Source organism: Callospermophilus lateralis, chromosome 1, assembly GCF_048772815.1.
Source record: "Callospermophilus lateralis isolate mCalLat2 chromosome 1, mCalLat2.hap1, whole genome shotgun sequence".
NCBI lineage: Eukaryota > Metazoa > Chordata > Mammalia > Rodentia > Sciuridae > Callospermophilus > Callospermophilus lateralis.
In genome coordinates, this window is record NC_135305.1 from 19,550,117 (window position 1) to 19,563,590 (window position 13,474).

The window sequence follows — 13,474 nt, forward strand, 5'->3', positions numbered from 1 at the left end:
GGGGTGGGGGATGGGTCCTTAAGAGCAGGAGCTCAGCAGCTGACAGCTGGGGGTCAAATATTCTACCACTAAACAGTTGTATGACTACAGGGAAGTTTTTGAAGTTCTTTATGCTTCTATTTAGTTACCGTAAAGTGGGGTGTTTTAGACAGCCTTTTCGCTGCTGTGATTAAAGGATCTGACCAGCACAACTGTAGGGGAGGAAGAGTTTATTGAAGGGCTCACGGTTTTAGAGGTCTTAGTCCAGAGAAGGCTGGCTTTGTTCCTTGGGGCTTGAGGTGAGGCTGAACATCATGGTGGGAGAGGGTGGCCCAGGAAAGCACCTCACTTCATGGTGATCAAGAAGCAGAGAGGGAGACTCCAGCTCCAGATGCAAAATATACACCCTATAGCCACGCCCCCCAATTAACCACTTCCTCCAGCCACACCCCACTTGCCTCTAGTTACCACTCAGTTAATCCTATCAGGGATTAATTCACTGATCCGGTTAAGACTCTCATAATCCAATCATTTCTCCTCTGAAACTTCCTGCATTGTCTCACATGTGAGTTTTGGGGGGACACCTCATATCCAAACCACAACAGTGGAGATAATCAGGAATTGAGTAGTACTCAACTTGTTGGGTTGAGAAGATTAAATGAGTGAAAAACATGTAAAATTCAAAGTACTTACATACTTATTCATAACATGTGAAAGGGGTGGTCAGAGCCACCAATTTCCTCATGGCATCTGTAGTGGTTTCCAAAGTGTGTTCTCTGAGACGAGCAGCCTTAGTTAGCATCGTGTGAAAATTTGTTAGGATGCAAATTCTAAAGCCCCATCCCAGACCTATGAAATCAGAAACTTTGGGGTGGAACAATGGATGTTTTAACAAGTTACCCAGGTGATTTTGATGCACCCTAAGTTTTGAGAACTACTGAAACAGAGAATTAAAGGTGTTTACTGGGGAACCAGAATATTTAGCTTTGTGACTTTTGGCAGGTTATTTAACATCTCTGTGCCTTGGTTTCCTTGTAAAATGAGGATATAATGACACCTACATAATAGTGTTGTTATGAGGATTATGTTGTTAGCATACATAAAGTGTTAAGTCATTTTAAGTGCTCTCATTCTATTGTTTTCAGTGGGAATCTTTTAAGCATATATTCTTAGAAAGAGCACAGGCTGAGAGACAGAACTTGCTTCTTAAAATGTAGTCTCCAAAGCGGCAGCCACCACTGCAGCATCATCTGGAAACCCATTAGAAATGCAAAACCTCGGGCTGGGGATGTGGCTCAAGTGGTAGCGCGCTCGCCTAACATGCGTGCAGCCCGGGTTTGATTCTCAGCACCACGTACAAAAAAAGATGTTGTGTCCGCCAATAACTAAAAAATAAATATTAAAATTCTCTCTCTCTCTCTCTCTCTCTCTCTCTCTCTCTCTCTCTCTCTCTCTCCCCCTCTCTCTCTCCTCTCTCACTCTCTCAAAAAAAAAAAAAAAAATGCAAAACCTCAGACCTCACCCAGACCTACTATTTTTCTTTGGGTAGCGATTTTCTTTGGGTAGCAAAGAGTTGACAGTTCAACTCTAAATCTACTAAGAATCTGCTGGGAGTGGAACCTACATAACTAAAAAGGCCCATTATTGATGCCGATGTTCACCAAGGATACAGAAAGGCCCTGCTGAACTCAGGACAACTGATTTCCATCATTTGACAAAAACTCCAAGCACCTATGTTACAAATGTTGACAGGCACAAGACAAAAGATGGCAGGTTTTATATAGAAGAGTGCTGAATCAGGTTGGAAACCAATTACCCTAATCTTGTGTTCTATATGATTGTAGTCCTTTTGCAAAATCCTAGAATATTCTGAGAAGGTTCCTATCTGGGTAGAAATGACCAGTTGAACCTTCTAAAATCTTATCTTTTTTTTTTTAAAGAGAGAGGAGAGAGAGAGAGAGAGAGAGAGAGAGAGGAGAGAGAGAGAGAGGAGAGAGAGAGAGAATTTTTTTTAATATTTATTTTTTAGTTTTTTTGGCGGACACAACATCTTTGTTTGTATGTGGTGCTGAAGATCGAACCCGGGCCGCACGCATGCCAGGCGAGCGCACTACCGCTTGAGCCACATCCCCAGCCCTCTAAAACCTTATCTTGATGAAGCATTCTTTTTGAAAACATGGCTTGGCAAAATTCTGCTACTGAAATTGCACTAGAGTGAAGCAAGAAGTCAATATTTGTGGAGCTGAGATACAGGGATGAGTTGATAAAAGAACGATGAATCTGGGATCACAAAATGTCATAAAACAAATTAACCTCTCAGACTCTAGGAATTTACTACAAAAATCGACAGTACATCTAATTAGAGTTTATAAATTGAATTCCTCATGAAACCATCCTCTTATCACTTATGCAGCCTGTTCATGTGTACTGGCACTGGGTACACTGGGTTTTTGTGAGCATGTAAAAACCTATAAGGAATTATTTTTTCTTCAATTACTTCAGACTGAAGTATTCCTGTCCTCCCTTTGACTGATGATTATTATTTACTACATATTCTTTGACAATCATGTGTTACAGCTTTGTGATATTTTATCTCTTACAATTCTTGAATCGCTACTCAAAGTTTTATAACTTTTCTTATCTTTATCATTTATCTCCTTGCTATAATGATTTAGTTGTTCCCCAGAATCAAGGCAGGTGGAAATCTGTGTGAAGACCAGATGACTTGATCACTCTTACTTTTAGGAAACAGCTCTTTGGAGACCCAATCGGCTGGAAAGCCCTCATCTTTGGCAATTAGAAGATTTTTTTTATTCTCCCTTAGCTAAATCCCATTGCCAAAAGGAAAGCTTAGCCTCTCAGGCTGCCTGTTGTAGATCCGAAGGTGCTCTGAAGCAGGAGAAGCCCTGGCATAAATAAGAAAGAAAAGTAACAGTACAGGTGGCACATGGCTAGGAAGCTATTTAAATGAAAAAGTATCAGTAATTACACTAAAGTTGAAAGGACGAAATACTCCAGCAGAAACTCAAAGATGATCGTATTGAATTAGAACCCAAACCCCAAATACATGATTTTTAGCCACTCATCTAAAACTAAAGGATATACAAAAGTTGAAAGGGAATGGACAAATATATATGATGCAAGTGCTATGGGAAAAAAAGATACAGTAGCAATATTCAGAATAAAAAATAAGCTTTAAGGCAAACATCTTTGCTACAAAGAGATCACTTCATAATGATAAAATATTAAATCCACTAGGAAGATATAATGATTCTAGATTTTAATGTACCTAAATTTGCTTAAAGTACAGAAGGTAAAATTAACAGGATTATATGGGGAAATAGACAAATTCATAATCGTAATGGGAGATATTTTTCACACTTTTCTCAATAATAGAACAAAGGAAAAATCAGAGAGGATATAGAATGTTTGGACAACATAATTAATAAACGTGACACAAATAGATATTATACGTGGATCCAAACCTTGTTAGTTTGTATTCTAACTCCCATGGAAGAACATATGCTTAGGATCATGAGATCTTTTTTCTTATTTTTTCTTCTAGTTGGAGCACATGTGCAAGCAAGAGTAGGAAAAACCTACAATATCTACTGGTTTGCATATCAAGGAACTACGGTAATATGTATTTAAGGTCATATCTTGGATATGTATATTATAAAGTTAATTTTCATTTGCCCCTAATCTTATCAACTAGTACTACAGATTGATTCTTTCACTGCTTAATTTTGTAAATTGATCTTGATGACAAGTATCTTATCCAGACTTATGCTTCTTGTTAGGACATGGCAATAAAAATATTATTGTATGTTTTTATGGTAACTTAATTTGCCAATCTTATTGATAGAATTTAGGGAACTGTTCAGAGGCTCTGGACCCACAGTTTAGAACTTTTGTGAGAACCTCAGATTTCGAATCAATTACTGCTACATTACTAGGCAAAATTGATATGGAAAATATATTTGGATTCCAATGTAATTACCATAGCCCTGCAAGTGGTAAGTATTCATTAAATGAATGGTATGTTTCTATGCCCCTCTTAGAATCAGGAGGAGTGGTATGTGACTATACTGGGAATAAGGAGGAGGATGAAGTCTGATAGATTTATTTTTAAGAAAAAATAAATAATCCCTCTTTCAACCTTTTCCATACATGTTTGGTCAGTTGTTCACATTAGAACAATTTTGAATATTTTATTAGAAAATTATCTCTAATAAAAAGCATTTAAGGGGCTGGAGATATACCTTAGTTGGTAGAATACTTGCCTCACATACACAAGGCCCTGGGTTCAGTCCCCAGCACCACACACACACACACACACACACACACACAGCATTAAAAAATATGAAAATGCTTTTTTTTTCTTAAAAGAGTGAAACCAACAGTCAAGGTGAAAGACAGGATTTGCCACGCCATCATCTTTATTTTAACAGGCACACCTCTTGCAATCAATATAGTACATAAAAATTATGTGAGGCAAAAATATTTGGAGGAATTCCATTTATTGTGGATGCATTTTCACAATATATTTTTATTGCAGCGATCAATTATCAGTGAAAAATATCAAGTGTTTATAACATTTTAAAGAATGGCAGATTCACAGAACATGCTAGTCAGCTTGCAGTTTTATCTCTTAAAGATAACAGAGAACTGTAATTAAACAAGTCAACGAGAAATTTGTTTTACCAAAGATTAAATTTAAACTGAACAAAAATTCTACCCTAAAACTTATTCCTTCCAAACATTGGAATAAAAGTCAGGATCAGTACATTCTTTTCTCAACTTTAGATTTTCTAGAAAATACATAGAATAGTGATCAGGAGAAGCTCTCGTTCAAAAGTTCAGCAAAACAATGTTCCCTCACCACTGGCCTTAATTTAGATGTTGAACCATTTCACTCCAATGATGGGAATCCTCTACAGGGGAGTCTCATGGGAATTCTAGTTCATTTTATCGTAGACTTGTGTCTACTCTGTCATGGGTGGATGGCTTGTGTACAATATTGGTGGCTTTCCTTCCTTTGGTCCAGGTTTGCTAAAAACTAGGGAATCCAACTAACCTTTCCTGATTTAGGAGGAAGATAGGCTTTGGAAGGCAGTGCTTATTCTGCAAGCCAGCCCTCCCTGGCTAGCCTTTCTGGAGAAGTGGCTTATAACATAGTTATTTGGGATGCTCTCTCAGTATGGCAGGAATGGAGCCTAAGACAATTTTGGCTAAGTCAACTGAGGTATGAAATTAACCTGGTGAAGCTGTGTGTATATGTCTATACTAGGACATTTTGCCAAGATACCGGTGTATCTTCCATCATCTATTATGAAGAATAAAGACTTACATGCTAAAATAAGATCAGATATCTGGATTGTGTGTGTAAAAATGGTAAGTCAATAAGAACTCAGGGGAAAAAATAATACTAGTAAAATTCACATATATTTTTGAAATTTTAGAACATTATCAACTTATGACAAGTACCAATGACTAATAAAGTAGAAAAGTTTAACTTGAAAAATATTTCAAAGTATATGAAGGTGGAGGTACTAGTATATGAAGGTGTCACTCCTAAATGCTAGATTTTACTCACTTTACTTCTCTGCTTCCCTTCCAGACATGAGCCACAGTTGGTCTTTGTTTATATCTCTGTCTGGAATTCCAATCTGTGCAGTATTGTCATTGAAATTCTTGTCTTTAAATCTTAGCCAAGGAAGAGACCTTAGCTATCATGTTGGCCAACTTACCATGAACTTTAATGTTACAGGCTGAATTTGATTCAGACATTAGATTTTGTAAAATTCACACTGGGCTTCAAAATTTTCTTGAATTATAAACTAAATACTATGTATTATAGAAAATTTCAACTCCTTTTGACACTTCTAATCTCTCTCTCTTTTCAATACTTTCTTTTTTATAAGTCATCGGGTTTTATTGAAAACATTTCCATACCTACCTGTCATGTTTCTGTTGGCAAATATGAAATATTAATATAATATTGTGTTTTTTAATTTTTGAAGAGCTGTGATATTGGCTAGTTACAAAGACATACTACTAAAAATAATAGTCTAGCACATGAAAAGCACTCTACTGTTAGTGTGTTTGTATACGTGTATGCATATACATACATACATAATCGGGTAATCTAAAATGTGGGTCAGGCTACTACACTATCAAAGAAATCCACAAAAGCAACCAACCTAAAAAAATCAGTACCACTGTCAGCTAAAATAATAATCCAATTTAGATATGAATCAGCACAAAAAAAGTAATACCTTAACAGTACATCTTCTTTTTTAAAAAAAGACATCATTATTGCAGAATTTTAAATCCGAAACGGGTTACTTTCAGAAACAGTTACCATGGCCTATGTAGATAATTTCTTCCATGCTTTATTCTAAAGTGCAGAAACAACATGACCTCTGTATTAACAACAACGACAACTATGGTTCCTTTTCCTAGATACTGCACACATTCCTCAGGCAACCTTAACCTCCTGTTGGTGACTCCAATGTGGTTGGTATCGCTGTTCAGACACGAGCAGTAGGAAAGTCTATTTCACAGCATGGGTTTCTTTAGAAACAGGCTCCTGTGCAAAGGCGGTACTTTTACCATGAACATCTCTAGATGTGATTATTAAATATAGTGATCATATACATTGATTTACTGGGATATTGAAAAACAAAAGAAAATGAACCCAATTTTGTAAATTGACATAAATATAAGACAGAGCAAGTAGCCCTCTACAACTGAGGTGGTCCGGCGTCTTGAGCTCTTGGGTTCTTTCTCGAACTGTCTCAAACCTGCTAAGAGAAGAGAACTTTAAATCGACAGCCCAGAATATTTCACCCAGATGGTTTATGGCAGAAGAAAAAAAAACATAGTGTGGCAGGAATAAATATTTATGAAAGGGGGCTGGGGATGTGGCTCAGTGGTAGAGTGCTTCCCTAGCATGTGTGAGGCACTGGGTTCAATTCTCAGCATCACATAAAAATAAATTAATAAAATAAAGGTATTGTGTCCCATTTACAACTAAAAGTCTAAACAAAAAAAATTATGAAAGTGAGAATTACTATTTACATTCTATTCAAATGTCTTTTAGGCTACCCTTTTCTTCTGTTGATTTTTTTTCACTCTTCCTAGCTTTCTACTGTATGTTCCCTTTTCCTATCTTGAACTTTGGCTTTGCTTGTGTCATTAAGAGTCCAGGAGGTTGTTTTAAGCTTCACTGAAAGGCCAGGAAATTCTAGGGGTACAGAGGGGTGGGAGGAGAAGGGAGGTTAACATCCAGGATAGACACACATGACTGGGCAGTCAGTCCCATCAACTTACAATGGAGAAGCAGGATATATTCATCTCTGGTTTTCTCCCATTTCCCCCAACTAGCAATCTCTATATTCTCCCTGTTATTCTTATACCCAGACCCTTGTGCTTGAACCACAGTTCTATTCCTATTCTATTCTCCTTCCCTCTTATCTAGCTGCTAAAAATCCTTACTGAGGTCCTAAAAGATATTAAGGTGTGGTGAATTTGCATTTTCAATGTGTTGTGCATTTTCATGACAAAGGAGGGTGGCATGACAGGTAGGTAGTGGGTTTGGCATTTTGGAGCAGAACAACCTAATCTACTGGTTCCTTATCTCAGCTCTGGGTCTGGTGGGCCTATTCATATTATTGCTGTAGAAGGAGTTCAGCAGCATAGACCAGGGATGAGGGGGTGGTATGTGAAAACTGTTACCCTCCTACCTGGTCCCACCATGTGGCACAGTTCCAGGGAGTGCCATTCAGGCTGGATTGTATATGAGTGGTGTTCTCTGAGTCCTGGCACTCCAGGTCATCTTTAGTCCACTTCCTAGAGCTCTGGCTAAGAGAAGTATGTCCAGAGGGATTCCATTGTACCTGTGATGACGGACTATGGACAGCTCAGAGAGGAGGATGTATAAACACTTGGACTGCCACTTCTGAAAGGTCAGTTATCTATACTAGAAGGATCACGAAGTCTTAGGCCAATAAGTTCATCCTTTGTTTAAAAAAAACAAACATAATTCTTCCTGTCTCCTGCCACCAATAAAACTATGGTATTTTACTCAGCAATAAAATCATGGCATTTGCAGGTAAATGGATGGCGTTGGAGAAGATAATGCTAGTGAAGTTAGCCAATTCCAAAAAAACAAATGCCAAATGTTTTCTCTGATATAAGGAGGCTGACTCATAGTGGGGTAGGGAGGGGGAGCATGGGAGGAATAGATGAATTCTAGATAGGGCAGAGGGGTGGGAGGGGAAGGGAGCGGGCAGAGGTTAAGAAGGATGGTGGAATGTGATAGACATCATTATCCAAAGTACATGTATGAAGACACAAATTGGTGTCAATATACTTTAAATACAACCAGAAATATGAAAAATTGTGCTGTATATGTGTAATAAGCATTGTAATGCATTCCGCTGTCATTTATTTTTAAAAAAATCAATGAAAAAAGAAACTAATGTAAGAAAATTTAAAACTATACATTTCCTGCTGAATAAGAATACAGGCTCAGGTCAGCTTCACTAGCGATCCAGGTTTTGCTGCTTATTTCTTGTGTGCCTTTAGGAAAGTTACTTAACTTCTCAGTGCCTCATGGCTGGAGGATCAAATGGGATAATAACAGCACCTGGCATGGGGTGGATGCTCCCTCACAGTGGTGTGTAGTGGTGATCATTCCTACCAGGTGCTTTTTATATATTTAGCAATCATTTGTAAATCTGAACTTATTTAAATCATTTTAAGTAGAGAGGCTGGGCTAGTGGGATTTATTGGAATGAAGGAGCAATATATAACTGATAGAGAAGATAAAGTAACATACTCAGGCAGCTGCACCAGACTTAAGAGGGTGCAGAAAATAGGAAAGGGAAAGTAATTCTCTCATTTCAGTGAATCCCAGTGGTTCTCTAGTTGCCTTTGATGTGTTCTTTGGCCTGAGTTTGCTTAAAAAGTGCTTCTGTCCCTAGAGTTCTACATCCACTAAGAAGCAATCTAATCTTATTCCCTGTTGGTCTCTCTTTAATTTTTCCTCTATTAAAGGAGAAGACTGGATCTGTTTTTTGAAATGGAGAAGGGCTTCAGTTAGGAGTTGAATTAGCTCCTTGTATAACAAGGGGGCCCTATTTGTAGTCTGAGCGTCCTTTCGATACTGTCCAGAGCCCCCTTTCTGAAGAATGAGCATTCCCTTTACCCAGAGGATGTCAAAAGTAAAAGAGGCATTCTAAGCATTCCTAGCCATTAATTTTCACAGGGTAGCACATTTTGCCTTACTTGTGAATATTATTTCAATTAATTACCATGGCAACCTTGGGCCTGAGGCTGCTGGCAGTGTTTCCTTGAATGGCTCCAGAAAACAGGTCTGGATCTATCTACTCAGGAAAACAGGCACTTCCCCCTAAGGATCTGCTTTCCCCACATGACTGTGGCATTCCACTGGGTCCTTGCAAAGATACGTAGACCCCTTTTCATTAAGAAAATAAACCTCTAGAGGGATGGAGGGGAAGCGAGGGGGCAGGGGGTTAGCAATGATGGTGGAATGTGATGGACATCATTATCCAAAGAACATGTATGAAGACATGAATTGGTGTGAACATACTTCATATATATATATATATTCATACAGAGATATGAAAAATTGTGCTCTATATGTGTAATAAGAATTGTGATGCATTCTGCAGCCATGTAGTTAAAAAAAATAAAATCAATTTAAAAAAAAGAAAGAAAAGAAACCTCTAAAATACCAGTCCTTCTGAGAGTTTACCTTAGTGGGGGAAGTGACCTTATCCACAGATTGCTTTTCCCAGAGGTTCCGTTTGCCAGTTACGTCTCCTGGCCTCAAGTCCTAATGCAGAAAGAAGAGAAAGCAGAAGCCTTTGATAGGTAGCCATTTATATTTTCTGACCAGGTCTAAATCAATCACCACATCCATTGTCTTGTTTGGATTAATTTGTTGTTTAGTACACTTGACCCCAGTGAACTCAAGTGGATGGAATTAAAAGGATCACTCACTGTTGTTTGATTTTATAAAGACCTCAACCTGGTGATGGCATGAGAATGGGCTGGAATGACATACAGCATCTGGGTCCTTGTCCTTCACCAAAGATTTACTGTTTATCAAATAGTGAAATTAGAATATAAGCATATTTAAAATAATGTAGCCTACTTCTAACTTTCTATGAAAAGTGAATAGAGCATGGGTTATTTAAAAATAACTTATTTGGGGTTTAATCAGCATTTTCCCCCTTGTAGATTAACTTTCTTTCTTTGTACCCCACCACATCCCCAGCCCTTACTTTTTTAGTGCGTGACTTCTGGTTGCCAACACTGCACTTCTTTGCCTCAGACCTTTCTCTAGCTGTAGATGCCCACTTGCCTGCATAGTTCATATCCCAGGAGCATCTCTCAACCACTAACCAGTGAGCACAGGCACAAGAATGCTTCTCAGACCTCCTCATGCTCTGCAGTAGGAAGTCTTAGAAGCATGTGTCCTCCAGGGTTCCAGGGCTTCCCCAGCGAGATTCACTTTTAACAGCCCATTCGGTGACTTGCTTAATAACACAGTCCCTACTGTCTGCTTTCTTCTCCACATCTCAATCCCTGTAGTATTTTCTTCACCTCCAAAATAAACCCCTTGCGCTAGGATCACTGTCTTGGAGTCTAATAGCCCAGATAAAACCTTTTTCTAACTGTACTTTCCTCCCACCAAAAAACCTTTTGTGTTTCCTAGGGGCAAGTGGGTAATTCAGAAGAACCCAGCCCCACAAAAATAAATGTCTATCACAAATTGTACCCATAAGGGAAGTTGAAAGTCAATGACATATGTAAGTACATGTGGGGATCTTGGGAAGGAAACACTAAAATATGATCTATAACAGTTATAGAGCTTTGAGCCTTTATTTACTGCCTCATAACTAATTTTGCTTGGATGAGGATCCAAAATTCTGTTTCCATTTACTTTTCTTCCAGCATCTGCTTATATTAGTACTTGGCAAAAGGTAGTTTGTAGAAAATAAATGTGTTTTACTGAAATAGTACTGCTTATTTTGGCAAACTCTTTTCTCATTTAAGAAGACAAAGCTCACAGCAATTGCATTTATCCATGGACACCGGTCTAACTGAACATATTTCTAATACATAGCATTGAGATCTCAACACTGAAAATGCACTATTAAATGGTACCATGTGAAGCATTTCAGATTTGCCTTAATCTTATTGAATTTCTGGATTACTGCTGTGGCATGAATTCCTGATATTCTATTAGAGTTATACTTATTTAACTTGGAAACATTAAGCAACAAATCAGGACTTTTTTTTTTTTTTTTTTTTTTTTTAAGAATTTCACTACATTTGCCAATGTAGGTAAAAGTTGCCAAATTGTCTGGAAGACTGTTTTGAAATTTTGCAAAGTATAATTAGGAACATGCTGATGGAAGCTCGGAAAAGTGGCTGTTATCACATTATTTATTTGATTTTTGCAGAACAAATATTTTTCTTTCACATGAAGCTTCTTCTACCTGAGAAAATGGATTGCGTTTTCCTTAAATTCTGCCAGTGAATCTTTGGAGATTACTTAAAGAGTTTAAAGAGTCAGTTTTAAGAAAATATTAGCATCCTTAGATCAAAGGGGAAATATAAATGGAATTACCTGACCAGACTACATTTTAGAGAAAGACCCACTCCGGAAGAAGAGGGAGAAATGTAGGCAGGAGAGGCAGGTTTCCAATCAACCAGACCAAAGAGGGAAGAAGAGAAGCCAGCTGAGAAAGACACTGTTGGTGGTTGTGGGTTTTTTTAAACAAAAAGAAAGACAAATTAGCTTTTTAATTACTGTATAACATGCAGTTCAGACACAAAGAATAAGACAAACCAGCCAAAACAGACACTTAGAATTGAATTCCAGTTACAAAATGTCATGGAAATCCTGTAAATTCTATGCACAAACAGCTTAAATGTCCCAGTAAGAAATCCACTATAGGTCAATGTTTAATTTTATATAAATTAATTTTCAGGAATCCCAAATACTATTGAGTTGGCCAACCGTTACAAGCACATGTAATTCTTAACATCTATGAAAATGATTACTTCACTACTGGTAGATGATGTTTTTCTCTGCAGTGAGCTTAGAAGTCAATACTTTAATCCTACGATTTACTGTTTTCCTTCCTCTTGGCATTTCTCTGGATGAGAACCATTTGGTTCCATTAATTTCTCGCTGGTTTAGTCCTAATGGCCACATATCTCTATGCAAGCACAAATCTAACTTTCTCCTCCCTCCATCCTACATCAAGGAATAGAAGCAATGAGCTGGCTGTAAACTGTCCCCTCTCCCAAATCAGAAGACAGCTTTATGACTCTCCTAATTGTCCTTGTTTTTAGGAATCTTTTGACATTCTGGGCTCAGGATCAGTCTGGCCTGAGTTCGAATGGTGTCAAACTCACAAGTTTTCCATGAAGGACCAAGGTGGAAACACCCAATGGCCAAAGAGGCTTGGCAGTAAGAAATTAAGGAAAAGAGGGAATCAACAACCTCAAGAGTTCAGCTTTCTATGCTTCAAACGTGCATTCAAAGTATACTCTTAAAAATGAAAATATAGCACAATGGTGTGTGTCAAGCCACACAGATCTTAGCCGCAGGCCAATAGCGTGAGATCCTGTGGATGAGACCAAGATCCTTGATTGAGCTCTTTTTCTAAACCACCTTTCTTGGATTTTTTTTGCTTGCCTACCTTTTGGCATCTATAGGATTCTTCCAATGCTTCCCACACTGCCAAAACTTCACCCTTCTCTTGGACCAATAGTGTCTGGGAAACACATGTCTACTGTACTGAACTCCAAGTCATATTCTCTCCCAAAGAGATTGCCCTGTTGCCATCCATTCTCTGACATGTTGCTGGGAGGCTAGGTCTAAAATATGGGTCACTACTACTACCACTGGATCATGCATAAAGCTTAAAGTGGCTTAATAAGTACATAAGACCTAGTATTTCATTTACAACATGAATTACACTTTGATTTCTTCCAATATGGTCCTTATTCAGGAATCCACCTTGGTCCACAGATTCAAATGTGAAGAAAGAGATCACTAAAATCATAAGAACTGCCATATTTGTTTTTTTAACCTCTACCTTCCAGGAGGTGGTCTAGCAAATCACTTGCTAAATTGTAGGTAAAGCAGACATTGATTCCATAATTTCCCCATTCTGCCTTTTATTAGGAAGCCATTAGCCAACAATAATCCTAGAAAATGTTGTTTTTATTATTTAGTATGTGGGAACTTTGGCATGGTTATGCCAATTATAATAATAACTGAATTTAATCTTTTAAATCTTTCCATTAGAATGGCATACAGATTATGATAAGACTACAGTTAAATTGCTGATAAACAAGTAGGGATCAAATTTCTGAGAACAAGTTGATATAGGAATGAAATAGATCACAAATGCTATAAACCTGAAAAAATTACCATTTTCTC

The 13,474-nt window shown here is 37.8% G+C and overlaps 1 protein-coding gene across 6 annotated transcripts in view; it reads right to left on the reverse strand.

The window, feature by feature from the left end:
- Nucleotides 1-4,480: 4,480 nt before the first annotated feature.
- Nucleotides 4,481-13,474, reverse strand: part of Cald1 (caldesmon 1) — a 175,652-nt gene continuing 166,658 nt past the window's right edge. For all 6 annotated transcript variants that reach the window (XM_076832983.2, XM_076832963.2, XM_076833006.2 and 3 more), the window contains 2 exons: nt 9,764-9,844; nt 4,481-6,785 (listed from right to left, as the gene is read on the reverse strand). In XM_076832983.2, coding sequence (XP_076689098.1) covers nt 6,780-6,785; nt 9,764-9,844 — 87 coding nt within the window. In that variant the 3' untranslated portion in view covers nt 4,481-6,779. The remainder of the gene's footprint in view (nt 6,786-9,763; nt 9,845-13,474) is intronic.